This window comes from Argentina silus (assembly GCF_951799395.1).
Source record: "Argentina silus genome assembly, chromosome: 15".
NCBI classification, from domain to species: Eukaryota; Metazoa; Chordata; class Actinopteri; order Argentiniformes; family Argentinidae; genus Argentina; species Argentina silus.
In genome coordinates this window covers 10,215,197-10,239,597 of record NC_139669.1, presented here as the reverse complement: position 1 = coordinate 10,239,597, position 24,401 = coordinate 10,215,197, and the positions used below count along the sequence as shown (strand labels likewise).

The window sequence follows — 24,401 nt, the reverse complement described above, 5'->3', positions numbered from 1 at the left end:
CAAATCCATAATATTGAATGATTTTGCCCATCACAGCAAATCCAATTTCTACCATCACTTCCCTGGCTGAGCGACATGACCTTCAGCCTTGAGGAGGATACATGCATTCATGTGCCCACACAAGTTTCACTCATCTAGTTAAAATTCAAGGCAGTGACCGTGATTTCTTGCCAATGGTAGTCACATAACCTCTAGAGGAAGTTTCAAACTTCCTGACCCAACTTGCCAAAGATCATATTTTCATATATTCCCTCACACACAGTAAAGAGGAGTTGATCTGCCTTCTATGACACATACAGAGGGAAATCAAAGTCACTGCACTGTTAATGACCTGATGGATCACTGTTGATGACATACAGTAAAGGGGGCATTTCCCCCTGTAAACACAGCTACTGTAAGCAGCAGACCAATGCACCCCACAACAGCACCGGACGGTCACACAGAGCAGGGAGGGGAAGAGAGGGAGAGAGAGAGAGAGGGGGGGGGAGAGAGGGGGGGAGCGCGCCTCTGGTAGCCCCGTCACCACTGCACTGGCAACTCCACTGTGACAGCCAACGAAATATGGTTGTGACAGTGACCACCCCCCTCCCGCAATCCCCCCTTTATCCCTCTCCCACCAGGGGGTACACCGTTGGAGGGCCAGGGAACGCCATCGGTACTAATCCCCTCTGAGTTTGTGCCGGTTGGTTGCAGAAGCTCACTGTGCTGAGGCTGCTCTCCGCTCAGCTCTCTGCTCAGCTCTCCGCTCAGCTCTCTCTCAATCCCATTTCATTCGTGCCTATATTTCATTTTATTTTATGTGGTTGGTTCTGAAGCACAGCTCCTCAGGTGCTCCTTATTACTATGGGGGTGGTAGCGGTTTCTCCTCGGCATCAGTGAGAGGTCTCTCTTGGTCTCCCTGAAGACGGATTTAGGCATGTCACTTTTCAACCAGTAAAGTAGCCTCGGGGATTGTGGGGATATCAACTAAAGTAAAATGAAGTGCCCTTGATGGGCCAAATGATCATGGAGCTCTTTCATATCGATTCTGCTCCCAGCCTGTTGGTTTAATTGGGGACCCAATCAAAGTCCTCCCTTTAGTTATTATAATTTATTTATTATTCTTTCACTCCAATGGTGTTTGGAGATTCAAATTGGGATGAGCTATCGCAGGCATACTCCAGGGAATATACATCATTGCGACTGAGAAAAAATAGCATTTTTTCTCTCTCAAACTCTGTGGAGGAGTCCCAATGGGGACTCAATGAAAAACAGGATGACACGAGCACAGCTACTTAAGTGACCCGGAAAGTAATAGCCAGAGTTCTGTTCCATCTCTAAAAACAGCCCTGACACTTGTGTAATTACATAAAGTAAATGAGTGCAAGTTCAGTCCTCTGAAAAGCACTGTTGATTAAATCATGTAGGGCACATAACTAAGTAAACTGGAAGCTGGAGATGGTCATTACATGCTATGGTCATCCAATTAGACTAGACACAAAGGGAGTTAGCAGTAAGCACCAATTCTAATATAAAATACACGTTGATTGAACTGTTACTGAATTATCACGATTGACTACTCTCCAGTATTAAGATTATTAACAGGCTGCTAAAAATGTCACCACAAGGAAATACAAACTCTGATACTTTCAAAGGCTCTAATTAAGATATCTGATATAATGACAAGGACATTAGGACAGGACTGAGGCTACAACAGAGTCAGGTGCACTGGAAACAGCATTACAATATGCATGTATTATGGATTAGTGTGTAAAAAGGTCATCAGTTCAACCCAGCAATAAAATAAAATGACACCGGGGGGTGGGGTGGGCTCCTCCCACTACAATCACAACAAATCAAGTTCAAGTATCATGTTCAAGGTCATGAAGCCAAACCGGTGCCACCTAAAACAAAACTGGATTCCAATTTCACCTCCCCCAGAGGAGTCAAGGGGGGGAGGGGCAGCAGAGGGGTCAAATAAAACGTCTGTGTCTTGTATACCGTATAGTCTCCTGGTTCTTTGGAGATGGTCCAGTCTGAATACCCCCCCCATTAAATCTTGCATTAAGAGGAGCAAGACTCCTCTCTAACTGTGGTTCTACTGAGAAGGAGGGAGAAAATAAGGGAGGGGGGCAAGCAATGGAGGAAAAAGAAAAGATGCCCAAGACAGATTTGACAGTTGAAAGCGGGAGAGTATGAGACTAGTTGTGCCTTATAGAGAGAATGAGACAGAGGCAGGCAGGCAGAGAGAGAGAGAGAGAGAGAGAGAGAGAGAGAGAGACGTCACTCATGACGTGGCACCCTTCAAGGTGCTGGCCTGAGTCGAAACATGAATGAAGGCAACCGGTCGTCTTCTCCTATAAGCCACAAATCACACCCCACTTTTCCCTGCCTAACAATGACAATATTTATTACTTAAATATCTGACCTTCAACGTCACATTTTCAAGGATTTGACCCCATCTGTTATACACACACACACACACACGTGTATATACATCCATAAGGTTCTAAGCTATTCTAATTGAAGTCAAGAGCAGCACACATCACAAGCCTATGCTCAAAAATTAAAGCGCTGCACTCAGGGTGTGTGAATTATGTATTACAGCCAGACACGTTAGCGGTTCTATAGCGTACTTTCTCCTGTTCAATGACAGGGCTTTGCAGTACATTTCTGCTCAACCCCCCACCCCCCAGTCCAGGGACACATAAAATGCCCATTTGTTTCATAATTTTATTTAGTTTATGTGTCTAGTCTCTGTACGGATACATCAGACAGAGACAACAGTGAGGCGAGGCTGTGATTTACAGCCATGGTTAATTTCAACAGTGAGCTGCGGCAACACGTTGGAGATATCAATATTCTGATGGTGACGAGCAAGTTAAAAAAATAAAAAAAGGGAAAAAAAAGATGTGTGTGTGGGGGGGGGGGGGGGGGGGTGTAGGAGGAATGAGGCTCGCGAGCACTGTGTGCAAGGCGGAAAGCGAGCGAGTGAGCGAGCGGGTGAGCGAGCGAGAGAGAGAGAGAGAGAGAGAGAGAGAGAGGGGGAAAGAGAGAGAGAAACAGCACTGATGATCAACGCCAGGCTGCCACCACTCTGTAGCGGTGAGTGGCTGCAACAAAGCACAGAATAACATCCCCGGCTCTCTCCTCTGCTTTTTTCTCTCCCGCTGCATCCTTGCTCGCAAGCAGGAGCTCCGTACACTGCGCTGCCGAGGCTGAGCTGGCGACGGGAGCAGGGTCTCTGGCTGCCATCAACAAGTTAGGGTTGGAGGACCCCCAGCCATGAAAGGGGACCGCTTGATCTTCAATTAACCAATTGAGCTGACATCATTGCAGTGGAAGGGGAACAAGGGAGCAAAAAAAGGAGGGGGGTTCCATTCGCCAGGGTCGCTTTGGATGCAAATCATCAATTTTAAAATTAAGGATTCCTGGGAGGAGGGGGGAAAAATGCAACCTTTTCCGTAATCTGGGATTAAAAAGGACAAGAAGGGGACTAATAGGAATCAACAACATCCTAGGACATGGAATTTCTGATTTTGTTTCAATTGGGAGGGCTCAGCATTGCTTTATTTCAGAAGAGCCTGATTCCTTTTGTGTTTACTCAAAAGGTTTTTTTTCCTTTGGATTTCTGTTCCATCTGGCTACTCAACGAGTCTGCGGAAAAGGACAGTTGAATGCAGCCTCCGATGTGCACAAAAGAATGGGTAAGTTAGCCCTTTTATCCAGCGGGTCTGGACCTGAATAGGAAATAGAGTGAAGAGGAGGGGGGCTGAGGGCTAATAGGGTATTCAGCCGTCTATTTAATTATGTCGTCTTTCCTTTTCCTTTCCGTTTTTAGGAGGTGTTCATAGAAATCACAACTTTATGTATGTAATGTAATGAAATGGGTGAACTGAAAAGGAAACTAATTTAGGGAATTGGCCATTCTTAACAGTCAATTCTAAATCAATGTAGTTAAAGTAAGATAAATTCCACTGAGTCACATAGGCATGAAAATTACAAATCATTAGAAAAATCTATGTGAAAAGGACCTGCGGATTTCTGTCTGATCAAACCCACTTATGACACGTCAGTGGAATGGGAGGAAAATGAGCTGAACATTAATGGCAAGGGAGGGTGAACAAAGTCCTTGACATCACTGCTACATATAACAGTGACAATCCTCTCAAACAGACGCAGATGTTTCCCCCTGCCAGTCAAACTCAACTCCAAACACACGTCTATGTACACAACCATTATGATATGTGGTTCGACATATGAAATGTAGAAGGGGTGGGAGAAGAGAGAGGGGAAAAAATCATTTAAAAAATATATAATATTTTAATATATAATAATATAATATATATATATATATATATGGGTTTTTTTGGGGGGTTTTTTTTTTGGTGTTACCATGCATCAGCATTAAGTGCTCTGCAGAGGTTAGCTTCCCCTTCCCACAGTTTATTTTCTTATCTTTGAACCCACCCAGGTTTCCATTCAAGGTGGCCATTGGTGGGACCTGCACCAGCGGCACTGTGTCTATGTGTGATCAGCATGCTGCTGTGCCTGCTGCCTCCTGCGTCTTGCACAACCTGCCCTCAAAAATGCCGTTGTGAGGACCTGCAGTTCTATTGTGACACCCAGGGGCTCCAGGCGCCCCCAGATGGCGTGGACAGAGGGGCCTTGGGGCTGTCGCTGCGCCACAACAGCATCACCGAGCTCAGCCCTGATCAGTTCTACGGTTTCAGCCAGCTCACCTGGCTCCACCTGGACCACAACCAGATCACCACGGTGCAGGAGGATGCCTTCCAGGGGCTCTACAAGCTCAAGGACCTCAACCTGAGCTCCAACCGCATCACCAAGCTGCCCAACACAACCTTCATCCACCTCATCAATCTCCAGATACTGGACCTGTCCTTCAACCAGATGACAGCGCTGGAGCCAGAGCTGTTCCACGGGCTGAGGAAGCTCCAGATCCTACACCTGCGCTCTAACTCGCTGCGCACCACCCCTGTAAGGGCCTTCTGGGACTGCCGCAGCTTGGAGTACTTGGGCCTAAGCAACAACCGACTCCGGAGCCTGGCCCGGAATGGCTTTGCTGGGCTCATTAAGCTCAGAGAGCTCCACTTGGAACACAACCAGCTGACCAAAATCAACTTGGCCCATTTCCCCCGCCTAGTTGCTCTCCAGTTCCTCTATCTGCAGTGGAACAAGATCAACAACGTGACTTGTGGCATGGAGTGGACCTGGACCACATTGGAGAAACTGGACCTCACAGGGAACGAGATCCGCGTCCTGACGCCTGATGTGTTTGAGACACTGCCCAACCTCAAGATCCTGCTGCTGGATAACAACAAACTGGGCAACCTGGATCCCCTGGTCATGGATATGTGGCAGTCACTCGGCACCATCGGGCTGTCTAGTAACCTTTGGGAATGTACCAAAAGGATCTGCTCTCTGGCTACTTGGCTGAGCACCTTTAAGGGGAGGTGGGAACACTCCATCCTGTGCCACAGCCCCGAGTACGCCCAAGGCGAGGAGATACTGGACGCAGTTTATGGATTCCAGCTTTGTCAGAATTTTTCAGCGCCAGTCATTCAGACCAGCAGCACGACTACGGACGCCACGACAACCACAGAGGTCACCAGCTCCCTGTTTGGAATTATGCTGCAGACCCCCACGCAGGACTACTATTCAGAGGATATTGGGAGCTTTACAACAGTCACCACCACCACTACTACTCAAACGCCACGCACCGCCCTGGCAACCACCACTATGGTGGAAGGGGCAGCAGTCACAGATGACTTCTCAGAGCCGGACAATACAGTCCTCACTCAGAGGGTTATCATTGGAACTATGGCCCTGCTGTTTTCCTTCTTTCTCATAATTTTCGTTGTGTACATCTCACGGAAGTGCTGTCCCCCCACACTGCGTCGGATACGCCACTGCTCAGCCATCCAGAACCGCAGACAGATGAGGACCCAGCCACGGCAGCAAATGGCAGACCTGGCCACGCAGGTACCTTATAACGAGTATGAGCCCAGTCATGAGGAAGGAGCACTCGTCATCATCAATGGTTATGGGCAGTGCAAGTGTCAGCAGCTGCCTTATAAAGAGTGTGAAGTATGAACTCGTATTTATTCCTGCAGCTTATGGTTTGCCATTCAACCATTTCAAATGATACAGGGTTTGTTTTGTTGCTTTTTTTTCCAGTTTATACAAAGAAAGCATAATTTCTACTCGCTTTGAGAATCAATGAGTGCTAAGATGACTGGTAGTGGATTTGACATTAAAGAGATGAGGTAGAGATATTCACAAATTTATTTTTATATGAATGCAAGGTTGTTCATATCAAGCTGGGGCAATCATTCTCAACAGGAAAATGGTAGACTGTGAGATTTGTCACCACATTAGTAGTCACATTCTGCAGCACAGAGAAGAAATCTTTAGCCAACATGTCTACAGTCCTATGCTAAAGGCACCTATAAAAATAAATTTAACTACAGAAATAATGGTGAAATTGTATTTCCAAGAATAAAAGTGTTGTTTCTTATTGAAAAGTACATTTGATTATTACTGATTTTTAAGATGCACGGTAAACACTGTAGGTCACTCACAAAATCACTTTTGGCAAGTAAATAAATTGGATGTTTCAAAAATACTTTTTTTATTCACATTTGTTTTTTTAATTAATATGAAATATTGAAAATGTTATCAATATTAATGCCACAATGTGAATTGGTCTACAAGAAAAATATAATATGCCAATATTACTTTGATGCCAATTATGTAGAAAATGAGCATTTCCTTTCCTGATGCAAACAGGACCTTTTAATTCTGGTCAGTGAATACCCCTGATAGCCTTCTTGTTTCCGGGTTTAATTTGATTCAATAAAGTCCATCGCCTCCCATTAAATCTAAAAGCTTAGCACCGTTCGTGGAAAGGTTAATGTCCAATATGCCGCAGCGCTCGCTTAGCCAAAATGTCTGGATGTCTCTCTCAGCTGAAACTTAAAGTGGAAATGTATCAGACAATTACATGTAAACACTCATTCACAATCATCACACATATCCTTAAAGGGATCAGATGACCTGCATATTGTTGCTTCAATCCTCAAATACCATCCACACTGTGACCGTATTGTTCACTGCAGCTTAACCTATTTTAACACTTAACTGATTCATGAACACACACTCACACACTTTTACGAGGTAGCTAGTACAGGGATGGGGGTGGGGGGTAATGACCAACCAAAAACTCACTGCACAGAATGTTTCATACTGAAAATAAATCCCTCCCAGGAGCCCAGTGTTGGAGCAGCCTCAATGCAGCACAGACTCTAATCAGGTCTGACAGGCTCAAGATTGAACCAATTAAGGCCAGGCAAAAAGAATATAATATTCTGTCACCCACACCAGTGATCCAGCAAGATTTAGCTTGCTCGGCCCATCAAAAATAGCGCAAGCAGAAACTTCCTTCACACCCAACAAGAGCGTTTATCTCTACATCACAATCCTATTCTTGTGAGAGACATCAAGCTGACATTTCTTGTCTTTGGAGATGATTTCTTGTCTTTGGATAGAAAGAAAGGAAAACTCACATTTTCCAGTGACATAGCAAAGATCCCCAAGTTAAACTGTGGAGAATCTCCCCTGAGAGCGAATGCATCTCCCGTGATGAGCAAACAGTGAGGCTGGGTCAGGACACATTTGTATGCAGCAGAGAGAGGATGTGCATTAGCATCAGACTAAAGCTACCGCCGCTGCAGCTCCACAGCTCTTTGTGCTCTGTTTGGAGGTGGGGGGGGGCAGGGAGAGCGAGAGAGGGGAAAGAGGGGAATAGATGGGGGGGATGGAGAGGGGCAACCAGGGGGTAATGTCTCAGCTTATCTAGCATCTTAGCATCCTTCCGGCCAGGTAATGGTATTCCATGAGGCCAAGATAAGCATAGGGAGGGGGAACAGGATGACAAATACTGACTGACAGCACCTTGGGCTTGAGACACAGGGAGCTAAACGTCACATTGGCAATGAGGCAGCAAAAACAATTACTACCGCACTCCTACAAAAGCTAAAAAAAAACTAAAAATTCAATCATTCAGAGAAAGAGGCACAAATGCTAAATGATGTTTAGGGTTTGGCAGGCCCCATTTGTGATGAAATTGGCGAACTGCGATCAGAGGAGGGGTATAAGTAATCTACAAACTTGGACATGCTTTTGAGTAAACGAAGTCTGGAAAAGAGTACAGTTGCCAGGATTTGCCTGACTGAAGTGATTGGGATGCAAAGCGAGGGATGATTGCCCCTAGAGGGCGCTATGAAGTGCCATCTGTAGGGAGCAAGCCAATCTGCAGAACCTCTGTGTGCCAAGGCTGAGGACACTCAGCATCTAAAATCTAGTTATTGTCAACACATCTCATTATGTGCTCCTACATGATGACAACTGCTCGGCAGACCAACTGAGAGGGAAAATAGGCTTAAGTTATAATTTTTTTAAATTGAATCAAAATCAGGACAGAAAGCAGTTGTAGTAGATATTTACAGGCAGAGCTAAGGCAACAGGTTAATCATCAACAGTTTCAGTCACACAAAAAAAAAAAAAAGAAATTTAAAGTAAAATAACTCATTTCAGGAATTTAAGGTGTTCAAGTTCCCAAATTCATGCATTTCCATTTGATGTCTCTGAAAATGTTTAATTTTATGTCTTTAAAAGCTAACCACTGCTTTATTATTGCCCTTCCAAAATGTCTTGCATGTTCCATAAACAGTCAGAGCTGACTTGAGTATTTCCTAATGCCATTCAACAAACATGGTGGAGAAGAGTTTTGGCCTACGTAAGGAAAAGGGAGAAGACAGTGTGAATATTGTATTTTTTGAAGAGACATGTTGGGCAAACATTTGACATCTCACTGTTAAAGATGAAGCTTCTTATAAGTGATTAAAAATCCATAATTTGTAGAAATATGCATCCATTCACACGACAGCTCTATGTTAACTGTTTTTTGGTTCTTCTCGTCATACTCCAAGGCCCTGCTCCCCACGCTGCCAACAAACCATCTGAATTCACTCCCTTCACCCCCTCCCTGAAACCTCTTTGTGCAAAATGAATGCTTTTACCCGTTTCCTTTTGTATTGTAATATGTACAATTTCATATCTGTATAGTGGGTAAGATGTGGCAAACTGAAAATATCTTTTTTTCCTTAAAACATATATTTTTAAATAAAAATGGTTCCAAGTAATCTGTGGGTCTGATTTCCCCATGTGTTTTGATTAACTGAGGGGTGCCTTTGACTGTTTTGCTCTCCAATGAGCTTGTTTCTTGATTCTCAATGAAAGAATTGCAGACTTGAACCAAGCAAAGAATGTGGCCCTACTCAAATACAATCATCAATCTAGAACACTCTTCAGTTTCTTCCACCCTTCTGGCTAAATGTGACCTGAAACGGAGATTATCCATCAGCAACTTTAATAGACTAGGACTAAGATTTTAATCCTCTCTATGTTTATCTTTATAAATTTTGTGACATTACGTGGAGCTTTTATGAGAACCCTTTTTCTAAGAGTAAATGGTTTGATATCGTTCCAGCTCTGGCACTTTTCTGCCCTCCTAAACCAACATTACACGATGCCAGAATGACTCCCATCAAACGCAGGGACATTTGTGAGAGCTGTCCCAGCCGCAGGGGTTGCGTGGTGCTGCTGAAACCATGATAAAGACACAATGATTGACATTGGTTGAAAATGATTATCTAAACCACTGACTCATGATCTAAACAAAATAGAAATAGTGGGAATTACCTCGCAGTTTTGCTGGAGGCTTACATGTCCTATTCTTTTTTTTTTCTTTTTTTTTTACATTTTGCTTGTTACTGTGAATGAATGCCTTTCAGAATGCACATTAGACTGAGTCTCCATTCTGACTCAGGGCTCTGAAACATACTAAGTGCAATGGCTGTTATCATGGGGGAGCAGTGTGGCATTACACAGCAAAAAACTCCTCTGTGCTGTGAAAACACGCTGCCAAGGTGAACAAGCTCCATGCTTAACGTAGCACATCAGCCAACTGACAAGGACAAAGATGGAAGGGAAATTTGTCTGTAGGCACTACTCACAGTGACTCATAGGAGTCCTGAACAGCACTTAATTAAACCAGTTTGGTTTAGTTAGGTTTTTAAACCTTCTGACAACTCAGTAGCTGGCAGTTATACAACAAAGCTTGTTTACCAGAACAAAACATGGTTCAATACGTCACCTGCACCTGTATATCTAGTACCACATGTTCTATAAGGGCGCATTAGTCACAGCAGTTGCTGAATTACACCTGAGGCGATGTGCTGTTTTGGTAAATGGCTGCATAGAAAAAGCAACATACTATTGCGCTGAAATTAAAAAAGACTGTGTTAAAAACCTAAAATATAATTTTCGAGTATGAGTCCAGGTACGAGTACCTGTGTATATGTTTACACCCCTACACCCGTTTAGTAACATTGTTTTAACATGTCATTTAAAACAGTCCCTATTCCACCTGTTTAATACACAAACCCATGAACTCCATTTCTATCTAATTATAAAGCTATTACAAATAAGGTGTAACAGCATTTTAAAACAATGTTGTTACTAGAGTAATTGCAGTTACTTTGCAGGAAAAGTGAAAATGTACATTTTAGTTGGTTGTGACCATTCTTTGTTACAACTGGCATACATGAATAAGTGATTGGTTCACTGCCCGAGCACTGACAGTGGTCAGCGGTGACCTCAAGTTATCTGTGATAACAGATGCACTGCCTATGGGGGTTTTCTCAAGGGAGAAGAGGAAGAAAAAAGAAAAGAAATAGAAAAGGAAATGCTGCTTTTTAGACCAACAGTGGCTTGAAGCCCATCTCTGCAGCTACTAAGTGAGCCTAGGACACACTGGACGTCCTAAATATTTCACTCTCTCCAACCCAAGCTATTAACTCCAAAGGTTAGCTTTTAATTTGGTTGATGGCCCTTCATGTCAGGGGTTGTCCCATTTAGACGAGATGAAAACAGAGGAGATACAACTATGGATTTAGCAGGCTTCCAGAGGCTTAGAGAGGGTGATAAGATTTCCCTTTATCTTAAAAACATTTTTCCATTCCTGGGCTGTCATCAAGCATCTTTCCAATTAAGACGTAGGGTCAGATCTCCCAGAGAGGCCAAGGAAGTGGCAGAAGCACTCTCAGCTGTGACACAAGTATATTTTCCATCACAGAAAAGTAAAGGTTTTTAATACTCATTCCACACCCATGATAATTTGGTTATTTTGTTAATACAAGAAGATGAAAGTTTCTTTTTTGTTGTTTTATGCCTTTGATAAAAGAGGCCTGAGGCTGATGCTGAGGGAGGGTGGGGTGAAGGAGACTTCTCGGGTGCTCCCTGAACACAAGCTGTATTAAAAGGCAGTAGCAGTGCCTTTCATTACCCGGCCCAGGGTAGTCATCCTTCATTCTCACTGATCAAAGCATTCGACAAAAGGATGTGATGGCTGGTGTTGCGACACAGCTCTAATGAAGGAGGGAGAAAGAAAGAAAGAAAAAAAATAACCCTGACCAATAATAATGGCTTATTGAACAGAAGCTACACACCAAGGTTAGACCCCTTGTTGTTTATTAGACATAGGGTTGCAAAGAGGCGGAATGTTTCCGGTAAATTTGCAGAAACATTCTGAAAACTTTCCATAGAAACATGGGCCTAGGAACTTTGGGAATCTTCCAGCAAGTTCCAGTGGAAACACTGCTATTTCCAACTCTAAGTCTGCTTTCAAACATAGTCGGGCGAGTGGACACCTAGTCCGTCATGTTGAAAAAAGTACAAGAAATAACTCCCCAATGACTTGAAGCTCTCAACCAAGGAGGTGTCAGCACACATGGGACTACTGTGAGATCCTGAGACAAATAGAAACAAGGCGGCGATCAAAGCTCCCAAGAGAAGAGTCACACGCTCGCCCGCAGCTGGTCAGAATTCCCGACTTGATTATAAAGGGGAAGATCTCCTTTCATGGACAGCGTGAATTTAAACTCATGCATGACAAAGGGATAAAACAGTGGCAATAGATATTCAATGTGAACAGTTATTGCTCAATTGGCCTTCAGCTTGCACCAGTAAGTCGTGTCCACAGGCTAATTACTACATTATCTTCTTTTCTAAACTGAATGGGTCTTTTTTTCTATATTTCATTTTACAATCTTACTCAATTAAAAGGGTCAGAGACATATACAATCAATGTGCAAAAAAACTCCCATTTCACATAAATTCCAGTTAATTCACATGGGATGTTTCAACCTTGAAAATTCCTGGAATTTTGCAACCCTAATTAGACATGACCTATTTTTGCGTAAGAAATTTGCTAAGCACACACCCATATTGTCCTTGGGCGAAAATAAAAATGTGTCAATTCTAGGGCTGTCAGTTAAAACAATTAATTTATTCATCTTAATAAATATTAGTGTGTACATTTCTTTCGCCATATTTTTCAACCTGCAATTTGATTTGGCCTCCAAATCAAAGGTTCCATTCCCATAGAATTAGACAGAAGGGCTGGCTTGAACTGAGCTTCCTTGGTATAACACTCTTACTTGGATACATGCCATTCACTCTTGCTTTAACAACTTAACATAACTGAGATATTGAAGTCTGATTAATTATTTTCAAAACTGAATTGTCAACTAAAGCATAAGCGGATTCATCTGTTCGATTAATCTATTCATCTTTACAGGCCTCGTAGGTACGATCCAAGTAACATGAAGACAATAGTCTCAATATTTAAGTCTGCATCCAATGTAAGGAGGTCAAGTATGGTGCCAGATGACAAGGCAGCACAGCATCTATGGATGTTTGTGTTATGGTTCAGAGCACAAGCAAACACTTTTTTTTTAACATATGATAACTGCAAAAGCTTACCGGTACAGTGTGCTTGTTATGTGTGCTTCTGAAATTCAAGTAGCAGCTTTGACCTCTGATATACTGCAAGAACACACAAAAGCACATTTTTATCATGAATCTGTGTCTTGGAACTACTAGCTATTATACTGAATAATACCAGATGGGAGATATACGAGGATATGAACCTGTGAACGTACGAGATCAGCCTTGGTCTTTTATACGTTTTCCTATCCCTTCCGAACCATCAGACATGCAATCTGTCCCTTTGAGCATGGAAAAAGATAGAGCACCCACAGGAGGGAGAACACTGCTCGCTCCTCAAGGTTTTTAAAAAAAAAAATGAAATGTTATGCCGAAACGTTCCGTTTATCTCTCGCACTGTTACCAAGGAAACCGTTTTTAAGCCTATCCAGAATCACGTTCATTAGCCATATTGGGTATGTCTGACAAAGCTTTTCATTATCCTCACTGCTATGGCCAAAACTACCTTTAATCGTCTTCCTTATTTATGCGGGCTGATACCCTCCCTTTATGCATTTTATCGGCACAAGGGGAATCAATGTGACATCTAGACCTCAAAAACAGGCTCTCTGCTAATTCGATCCATTAGCAGACAAAAAGTTCTCAATACCAGCCCTCCATTAGAAATATTTATATTCTGTCCTTCCTTGTGTTATAATTAAAACTCTCTAGTGAATTGTCGAGAAGCTATTACACCCGCTCAGTGTTATATAAATCATGTGTGTGCTGCTGAATGATTATCAATTCTTGAGAAATATTCTAAAGCAAAGCAAGAGAAGTTGTGCTGTACATGTGCTGGGGGCGTTGTTAGGTCTGAAACAAAACTCAGTTAAATTACAGGCAGTTCAATTACAATAACAGACAGTTTTGCAAAAGCAGATGAACATGTCTGAAAAGAATGAAGGATACCTGCCCCTGCCCCGCCTCACTGCCAACCGATGATGCAAGACTGTCTTAATTGTCCTCAATTACATCACACACTGGCAGTGATCCATAACAACAGAATTTAAATGTTCCTGTCAGACCAATCATTCACACAAGAAAATATGGTCCAAGAACATCAACACACACATATCACGTTTAGGAGGAAACCCAATTAAAACCATAACCTACAGATAGGTATGTTTCAAGAGGCGCAAGATTTATCTGAAGGCAATTTATTTGGAGCCGTCTGAAGTAATAAGGCAGAGGCACACAGAGCATGCAATAAATCTGAGGGCCTACACGGCTGCTCACCTGTAAGGGCCATGTCCATTTGAATTGCTCCTTTTTTTTTCTCTTTTTTTTTTATCAGGCCAATGGGAAGCAAGCCTGGGCAATAAACCAGCAGTCTGCAGCCAGGCAGGGAAGGCACTGAACTGATGAGTCTGACTCTGGGTCCCCAGCAGTCTACCAGGTTCAAGGACTCAGGGGCCAAGTATGCCTCAGGTATTCATTATGAGGGCTCCAATAAATCTAGAAAATGCTTACTAGGAAGGACATATTGATCTGGGCTCTCATCAGCAAATACCTCCCTAATGTATTTACTGCCTAACACATTTAAAGCCATTCCTCAACAGGTCATTGGTGGATCCAAAAAGCACAGCACCTTGGGGTGGGCCAGAGAGATGAATTAGGGAGACCATGGACAACAGGGGACAATGCAGATGGCAGAGGTGTCTGTCCACAATTAGGATAAAGAGCTCAGTGAGCGCCACCTTGTGCCCGGGCAGGAGTTGTTTAATGTGTCTCATCTCTTCTGACATGCTTTATAAGGACACCGGGAAAGTCAATTGCAGTACAGCCTAGAACATTTAGCATACAGGCATTTGTGCCAGCCATCAAAGTGACATTAAAATGGGGCCGTCTATGAAGTCAATAGGAAGTCTGAGCTGTGATTTTGAGAGCCCAATTTTTTTTGTCACACACACACACACACACACACACACACACACTTCAAAAATAGATTAAAACAAGATTATGTTAATATAGCATAGCTTCAAACTTGGCTTTCATATTATGTTGTCTCCCAGAGGGCATCTTAACCATATTCATACGAATTGGCGAATGTGACCTTTCTAATCTAATTTAATGCACACCAGCTACGGCAAGGACTGTCAGGTGTAGGGGGGAAAAAGTGTGAGAAGTCATGCTGGCGGTCTTTGTAAAACACTGCACAGCTCCTAAAAGGACACCTGTGAAGAGTCCTGAAGGGCGAGTGTCTCCAAACACAACGCTGGCAATGAAAGCAAAGTCGTTGTCCATCATCTGTTTACCAGTCTCCTCCTGAGAGTGTGAGAGGGAGAGTGTGCCAAGTTTGGCAGGGTGCATCCATCTTTCAGAGAGCAATCCGTTGCAAGTGTCAAGTCCGGACCGGCGGCTCCGGCTAGCTAAGCACCAAGCAGTTTGTAAAAAATGGGCAATATGTGTCTCTATTTTGCCAAGCTGAGGTAAATTGAGCAGCAGCAGGCTCATTGGGTGGTCCCTCCTGAGAGACCACAGGTTGGAGTGCCAGTGCTCTTAAAAGGAGGAAGTATCTGTACCTCTCCTACCTGGGTGAGTCATCAGGGAAGGGTGAGAGATCACAGTTTTGATTTATTAAGCATGTTTAACAGTAATCTACGTCAGCTCCTGTGCACATTAATTACCTAGCAACAAAGCTTGGAGAAAAACCCATAAGTCAACCATGGTCAGGGCCCCTATACCTGCTTACATATGCCCTTTTAACCTTTTCTACAGAATGGGAATGAGCATTATCATAACATGACAGGAATCAAGTGTCTCGGTCTAATTTCCCTGTCACTTTAGAACAAGACACAATGTGCGTGATGTGGCTGTGAATCTATCAAGCCATGGTTCTTCGCACCCAAAAAGGCCCATGACTCATTAAAGTTCTAGCCATGGCCTACATGAATACATCGATGTCGGAAAAGGAAAACTACAGACTGACCAAAGCGAAGCGATCTTTGTAAACAAAGGAACTAAAATTATTAGGCTTAAATTATGACACAAAATAGATATTTACTCTGATGAATAACATGCTGCCATTCACAAGTCAGAATGGCAGGTGTTTACTGAAAGATTTATCCGGCACAAGGAAAATGTAGGCCTACCCAAATTTGGTGCCTGGCAAGTGTTAATTTCAGGCCCTGCAAGTTGTATGTCAATACAACGATAATTTTATCTCACATGCACATTATGTATACAGAGCAGAGGCTTTCACCAAAGCAGCACAAAATGTCCAGTATTCTCATAAAATGTCATGATCAGCGGTACCGTATAATTTGTATACACTAACTCTGTTTGTGGATAGTTGTTTAAGAGCCTAATATAACATTTTCTCTCCATTCAATATCCATATGAATTGTCTTAGCCTATACTGTCAGTGCAGTGTTATGCATGCTGCCTGGAAGTGCCTTCTCCCACATGTGATGGAGATGTCATGATCAAACAATATATTTATTGTTATTATCAAAGAATAGGTTCTATAGGCTATGCGTTCGTAAATAATAAGACCATTGTAATGAGAAGAGGAATGTTTAGCACACACATAGTACAAGTTGTCGCTGCAACTGCAAAGCCTACACCCAAGTTGCCCCTTTGCCAATCATAACACTATGCATGATGAAGTGGAAAATTACACCATTTGTTTTGACATTTTTGCAAACTGTTTCCTTCCAGTCCATTTGATCTGTAAAAAGACCTACTCTACTACACTGTCCCCCAGTCACTAAGAGGTACCTGTAGGAAATGATTCAAGCAGAGATTAAAGCATAACCTGGCTATGACAACAGAACAACACTTATTACAAAAGCATTGTGGATTGAGTCAGCCATTGTCAGACAGAGAGGGAAACAGAAACGCAGGGGGAGATGAAAAATGTGATCAAACACTAGACATCTAAAGCAGGGTTCCTCAAAGCAAAGATCAAGAACCTGGAACAATCACGACAGACAGACTGGCTGATTCTGCATTATGTATGATATTTTAATAAAGGAATAAGCCCTTTGACATGATCAAAATCTCTCCATCACCACTTTTTGACAGCAGTGTTTAATGAAAAATCGAGTACTGAGTGGGTGCTATATTTGTAAGATCTGACAGCAGAATCTGGCAACCTTTAAATGGGATCTCATGAGCAGAGTTCAGGTTGGTAGGTGGTGGGCTGAAATGACTCCGCTCCTCTGGAGTAACAGTGTAAAAGACAAATGTGGCGTGGGTGTATAATGTAGATCTCTAGAGAGCCAAATCCCCAGACACATTTAAGTGGCACATTGTAAACCTGTGTGGTTGTAGTGGCCATGAACTGTGCCTAACAGGCGACAGTGTACCTTGAAGAAAACCCAGCAGACCAACGAATGCTTCACCCTCGGCTGCAACAGCAGCGTCTCATAAAGGCTACACACAATCACTGCTGGTGAAGGAGGAACAGCCCATTACATTTTAATACACCATTTGCAAAACAATCCTATGAAGTCAACACTATTAAACATCCAATAAAACACAAAGGGAATATGTACTTTCAAACTGCCAGATGAGAAAGAGACAGAGACATCCTTCAGTGCTTCCACCACACACTCCTGTCTCGGGTTAATAGCAGTGTGATGACATTGTAAGCAGTGTCACATCTTACCAGGATGTTGCTGCTCTAAAGGAACAAGGCAAGCCAGCACTGAACGCGTAGAAAGGCCCTGTTTGTCCTTATGACCGTTTCTATAACTTGTTTGGCTTTGGATCAACAGGCTTTACAGTTGGAGGACGTGGGCACTTGAGACTAAAGAGATCTCTCTACCACTCCATTCATTGTGGCCTGGCCGACCTCCGGTTTGTATTGATGTAATTGTAGACGCAGAGATCATATTTAATACTGTGCGAAGGTCCCCAATGAGCTTAGCGTCCTTAAACACTCCCTAAGGTCACAGCTTGCCTACTGCGAGGAACCAATTTTAGTCACAAAAAAGTTTAAAAAAAAAAAGTGTGAGATAAATGTGAGCCAATACCATTAACCATGACAGCAAGATTTAACAGCCTTTAGTCGGAATCGTTCATGACCTTGTATAATATTTCCTTGGTTGCGAGCGTATATTTTCAGAGGCTGGAATTAGATGCCAAAAAGGTTGTCGCCCTAACATTGTATTCATGTACCCGGACCCAATCAATGCTATCTGGTTTTAATTGTAATTGCTTACCAAGATCAAAGACGGATCAATAAAGCCACAGTAGCATTTGAAGCTTCAGCAGGCTATTGATCTCTGTTTACAAACTGTTCAAAGGCTTTCTGTAAGGAAGTCTGGTAATGTGCACTTGTACACAGCCTTTGTTTCAAGACCTGGCCTATGTATCCATCTGCAGAAAAGAAAATCATGTCTCCTTTGACAATACTCAATTACATGCCATAGCTGCCAATTTATCATCAAGTAATTCTATACCCACGCATACAAGCAATCACCTAGAATGAGCGTCAAGCAAAGCCAATGGAGCAGGTCACAGCTTGGGCCAATTCAAGTCAGGAGTCTTCGCAGGAGCACTTAATAAAATAGCCATTATTGCCATCTGCCAGAGTATTTGAAAGTCCATTTATAAATCAGGCACAAGTGAAACAAATTTATTCAAACTAACTGAGGACATTTACCCTAAATCTACACCAGAAGCATTTTCCATACACCATCATTAGCATTCCCCAGGACCCAGAGCATGTCTTTACTTCAATTGAAGCATAACACGCTGCACTTTAACAAAAAAATGTTGCCAAATTGCTGAATGAATCATGTCATACATTACTTTGTTTGGAGAATATCACAATAGTGGGACAAAAGAGAGTATTATTTACTCAGAACGCTGAGAGCCAGCACAGGCATTTTAATGAGAAGGGGCTATGCTATGGTGAGAAACGAATATGAATGAACAGATAAATCACATGAATTCAGGAGGTCTGACAGGTTGTTTTTTTTGACAGCATCCAGCAGAGTCCCTGTTCCATTTAAACTAATTAAAATATTTGTTTTGGGGGGTTCAGAGGCAATTAATCTTGGCCTAACCTCGTTTATCCGTTTGGAGACGATTTATTCCTTTCCTTTGGATATTTATTAAATGCAATTACAAGACGTTTCAGGAGAAGCGTTATGTAAATTCCCTAGGCCATCCCTCTAAGATCGTAAGTCAAGTTTCACAGAGAGCAGAAAGAGTCCAACAACTCGTTCTGCCCCTGGTGTATCCGGTGTATCCCAGACCAACTATTTTTAAAGGACACAACAGTTCAATTATCATTCCGAGCGTTGTCTTAACAAAAAATAATTGTTATTTGAAAATATGTCAAGGTTTGAAACACCTGTAACCATGAGTTTCGAGTGAACAGCTTTCAGGGGTGATTTTGGGACCTTCTCTTGCGATGTACCAATAATGAAATTACAGCGCATCTAGATCCCAATGGTGTATTGTCATCTGTGTGTCCCTGTAGGTCAAACAATCTGGATTGGAGTGCTACTAGAAACAATTCAGCACAGAATGCAATCTGATGCTCCACATGTTAAGTATCTGCTAAACACATTTAGCGTTCATAGGTCCCCAAACCCATTCCTATTTCAATCAGGCAAAGTCCTTGAGAGGAGAAAGCATACATTATTTTGGGTATCACTTTCCTTATGAAATGCATTCATTGTGCTGTATTTGCCTGACAAAATTAGTAAAGGAGGGGGGGGGGGGGGATATTTTTTCTATATCATTTAATTCCCTCCTCTTGCACGTGGAGTAATTTCCTGTTGGCAAGGTCAGGGACATGGACAAACTGCACATCTGCCGAACAAAAAAGAAGAACAAGATGAGGGTCTGTGTGAACCATCCATAGATGTGTCTCCCTGTGTGGTCTCCACACATTCATCACATCAATTCACAGAACCCATCTCACCTTGGAGCCAATGCAATTCTCGAGCCAAAACACACCCACATACAAAAAAAAGAACCGACTGCAATATCATGTCAATTCCTAAGTTGTTTCTGGCAAAGGCAAAAGCACTGAAATATAGCTAGCATTAAAATCTGTGCTTACTAGGCCTAACTGACAGGGAGAAAATTGCCCTTCATTTGATGCGTCTTTGTGACTGAATATTTGAAGGTTATTTACCCGCATTGAAACAAGCCAGGTAAGACTTTTCCAAAAGCATAGTAATTCAAATGCCATCTCACTGCAGAAGGCTACTGACCAGGCTTTGCCATGAGAAAACACATGGCAATCATTGTCAACATGTGCTTTAAAAAAAAAAAAGACAAGAACACGACCAGCTGCTGGGTGTTAACCAGAACAAAACATGTTCAAACACCAAACCAGCCAGTGCATCAGGCTTCAATTGGAGAACCAATGAGCCAAGCCGAAAACAAAGCAAAAATCTATTCACCTCGCATCGAGAGACCTGATGTGACATTTGCACTGAGCGCCAGCAACAAGGGATCCACCACGCTCTGGAAAAAGTGAATTACTCCACAAATGAATATAAAGTTACTTTCATTTTCCCCCAATCAATAGAGAACTCTGCCATCTCTCTTTATATAACCTTTTGTCTGGGAGGCGCTTTATGTCTCACTCTAGGCCCCTGCGTGCCAACTGGGTAGCAATCATTGACCTTCAGATTCACTTGAAGCCAGCCTGACACCCTTTCAATATAGAATGAAAAACAACATCTGAAGGATTAGACTTGATAAAGGTTTGGGTCTCACACACAAGGGGAAATAGGAGGAGTCATCTCCATTTCAAAAGTATTGTATGAGGCAACTCAGAAATTCATAGTCCAAAACCTTGGGCACAGTACTACTGTAAAAGTGACTCACTCCTCTCAATAGGCAGTCTTCAACTTTAGAATTCTATATGCTCTATAATATTCAGAGGGTTATTTCCAAGTGTTTTTCAATGGTAAGCGGTTGGCAGAGACACTAAACTGGCTTCATGAAATAGGCTTGTAGCTACCCCCCACTGTTTTCTTAGCAGTATCCAATACAAATCACATCTTCTTCCTATTCAGCAGGCCTTCACCCTAAAACACCCATGGAACAAGGCATTTCTCCAGTTACAGTCTAGCTGAATGAGCCCAATCTATCCAACCTAGTCTGTTCAACTCTAGAACCCCTAGTAAAGGGCCAGGTTCCCACAAGCACAAAGAGAGGGCTAGGAACAGCTTTCCCGCTTCATTTCATTTTGGATTTCTGGTTCACTATCTCCATCCATCCTTCTCTCCAAATGTCTTGACTGTCTGATACCAGCCAACAGCGGAGCTGGGTGAAATGTCTGTGGATATTTCATTATGACATGCCGTAAATAGAGGTGGGGAATGGCTTCACACCAGTGGAGGCTGGTTAAGGTAGAAATCAGAAGACACCATTCCTCATTCCCTTCATTACAATGAGCCTGTCCTCTGATTTATGCCTCCACCAGCCACCCCTGGTTCACACGGTGGGCAGCAATACCTTGTCCACACACTAGTACCCAGTCAGAGGCATATACGCAGACTGCATACACAGACAGTCAATAATGTGAAGGCCCCAGTGGATATCCTGAGATCTTGTCACTTGTCTGAACAAATGAAAGTTTAGGGCTACTAGGAGGATATTGAAAGGCAGAGGATATGCAGCTTACACAACAGCAATGAGTTTATTCTCCAGATCAGGCCATGGTTAAAAATAAGTCTGGGATATTGGCTGGCATCCTTGAAAACAATGTAAAACCACTGACGGATACTGCTGCCTCAACAGCTCCTGACGGTCACTTCCAGGTGAATCTAACTGGGGGAACGAGCAAGAGAAAATAAACATATTGTAGAAACCTCAAAAGGCATAATGTCTGCCTTACACATACTAAAAAGAATACAGCTGCTGTAATACTGGGAAAGGTGAGAAAGGGTCGAAGAGTCTAATACTTGTTCGGAAAGATAGCTTAGGAGATGTTCAGGTCCTAGGGAGTTCATTATGCTTGGTGAATAAAAAATGACACTGAAAATAACCTTCAAGTGAGTAGAAAGAGGTATTTTTAACATGCTTTAATACATCAAAGGGCGTTAATAGAAACTGTCAGTCATTGATACAGAACCAACAGTATGCCTACTGTATATATGAGGCCCTCCAGCAGAACCGTTCACACCTGCAGAATGAAAGAGACTGCCTCATAAGGCAACAAAAGAAACTGCTAGGATCTCACCTGATTCTCTGCTCTTTGGCTGTGTGCATTGTGGAGCATTCAGATATAAGCAGGCTTTTTTTTTTCTCTACTTGGGATGTTTTGATGCATCAACGCAAGTGTGAGGTCATCCACTCTGATACTCAACTAGAGTTGAACTCCTGAACTTCTCTTCTGCATTCTTACAGACAAACAAAAAGTTAACTTAAAAATAGGGGGGTGGGGTCGGGGGGGACGACTAATGAGAAAGCTGTGCTGCTGCAGCCTCACATCTGCACCCGCGTGCACAAGAGGCAGTTTGAAAAGAAACAAGAGAGCCAGTACAAACACAAAGAGCCTGTTTGGCTGCGGGGCGCATTGCATACTCGAATAATCAGTAGAGGTGGAGTGATTCACCAAAACGGATCTGACAATCAATTCAAATGTTCCACAAACCGATCCAAATCTGCATATATGGGTGAAAAATCACAGATTCGAGCATAGCAAATCAATTAATACTGACTAATACTACCCCCACTAGCTCATATTTATTGTTCTGAATATCATCAAATAAAGCAAAGTGCTGCGTAGTCTGCTCTACAAAACACATTTCACTTCAAAACTACGAGCCAACATCAACCACTGATGAGAATCAGCCCGGCTCCCAAGAACGTGAGTAACGTCAATTAATGCATGAAGGGGAAAACAGTCTAGCCACATCAACATGTCTAACAGCTCGGAGACAATCTTCAACGTGTCACAATCTCAAATACATAGTTTGTAGATGGATTTGGTGGGGCCTAGAGTGTAATTCGTCACCTTTGAATAATAATGTTGCTTGTTTCAGCAAGACGTTTACCTGTACACACAACTATGTTCTCTGTATTGAGGCAGGCACAATATGTTGGGATCAGCCCTGGTATTATACATTCTCCTGATATGGAGGCCAAAACATTCCTTAGCCTGTATAATTACAGCGGCATGGGGGACCGTATCTCATCTACCTGCCAGCAAAGCCAATCAAAAAGGCAAGACTTCAACAGCAAGAGATCAAGGACCAGGTCTGGGAAAAGCAGTCTTGACAGCCTGTTAGTGACAGGCCGGTGTTTTATGGGGGCTGTAAATATACGGAAAGCCTCAGGGACATTAAATCTTTCCCTTGATACATTGTGTGTGGTGTAATTTGTTTTAATTATGCATTTAGATGAGATTACAACTAGATAAATTGAACCGCTTTCACTTTTGTTTTGCATTACCCTCTTTGAACCCTCCCCTACTTCACACAACCATGGGCGAAAAATAAACAATTGCACAAATTGATTTTTTGGAAACACTGCCATATTTTCATGTTTCTGCTATGGCCCTAAACCTTACAGTTTAGATATAATCCCTCCCTCTGGACATATGATAACTTGGAAAGTAGAGAATTTATTTTATGTCAAGTAGTCCCAGCACAGACTGAATCAGCAGTTACAGTACCAGCCAATGTGGAGAGGGAGACCTGTCATTTCAGCTTGAAATCTCGTGCCTTTGTCATGGGCAGCTTCCAGAAGAGGGTTGAAGCAAGTGCAGGCGGCAGTTTCAAGTCGGCAGAGCAGATTTATACTCATTATTCAAGTTACAATATGCTCCCAGTGAGAGACGACTACATGAGCAGAGAGGAACAGGGATACAACAAGACTACGCGTGAGTCACTGCAGACCCCAAAGGCAAGAGAGAGAAAGAGAGAGGGAGAGAGGAGGGAGAGTATGAAAGAAATAGAGAGGAGGAGAAAGTAAAGAGGGAGGAGACGGAGAGAGAGAGGACTGAGCAGGGAAGGAGAGACAAAGCACAGTTGAAGGGGAGAGCAGAGAGGGAAGGGAAGAGAGAGCACAGTGGGAGGGCAGAGAGGGAGTTGTGATAGAGGGGGTGGGAAAGCAATGTGGGGGGGAAGAGGTAGGGGATACAGGATTTCACTCTTCATCTAGAAGTTTGTTGATCACGTTGCCGGGGAAGGCATGTCCTTTTTAACCAGATCCCTCAGATAATGTTTGATTTCCAGTTGAAGGCATTTAAACGTCTGTATCTTAATATGTCACGGCATCTTATCAGTTTGTCTTTATACACACATCCCTCAGACACTAAGGAGTTTAAATGCATTATTAATAATATAGAGCAGAAATGGTTAGACTCAACATGTGCCATGTGAAACTGTCACGATAATATGGAATAATAAGGTCAAGCTTTACGCAGCAGTGTTGCGGTAAAAGGCACACCCCCAACACTAGCTGAGTGTACCATGTTAAGTGTTATTAGATTAGCATCACCAGCATCCCATCCCTTGTGAGTGTTAAGCCCCGGCCACACAAGTTAGTCCGAAAACTCACAGAAAACTTTAGGTGTGATGTCAGTATCT

General features: G+C 42.8%; 2 protein-coding genes across 2 annotated transcripts in view; one reads left to right on the top strand and one right to left on the bottom strand.

Moving 5' to 3' along the window:
* ctnna1 (catenin (cadherin-associated protein), alpha 1) overlaps positions 1 to 24,401 on the bottom strand; it is an 84,948-nt gene that overhangs the window by 37,435 nt on the left and 23,112 nt on the right. The window lies entirely within an intron of this gene.
* lrrtm2 (leucine rich repeat transmembrane neuronal 2) lies at positions 562 to 6,093 on the top strand (the record flags this gene model as incomplete). Its single annotated transcript, XM_083686795.1, has 3 exons — positions 562 to 655; positions 3,591 to 3,686; positions 4,454 to 6,093. 3 exons carry the CDS (start codon positions 562 to 564, stop codon positions 6,091 to 6,093), a joined length of 1,830 nt encoding a protein of 609 aa, XP_083542921.1.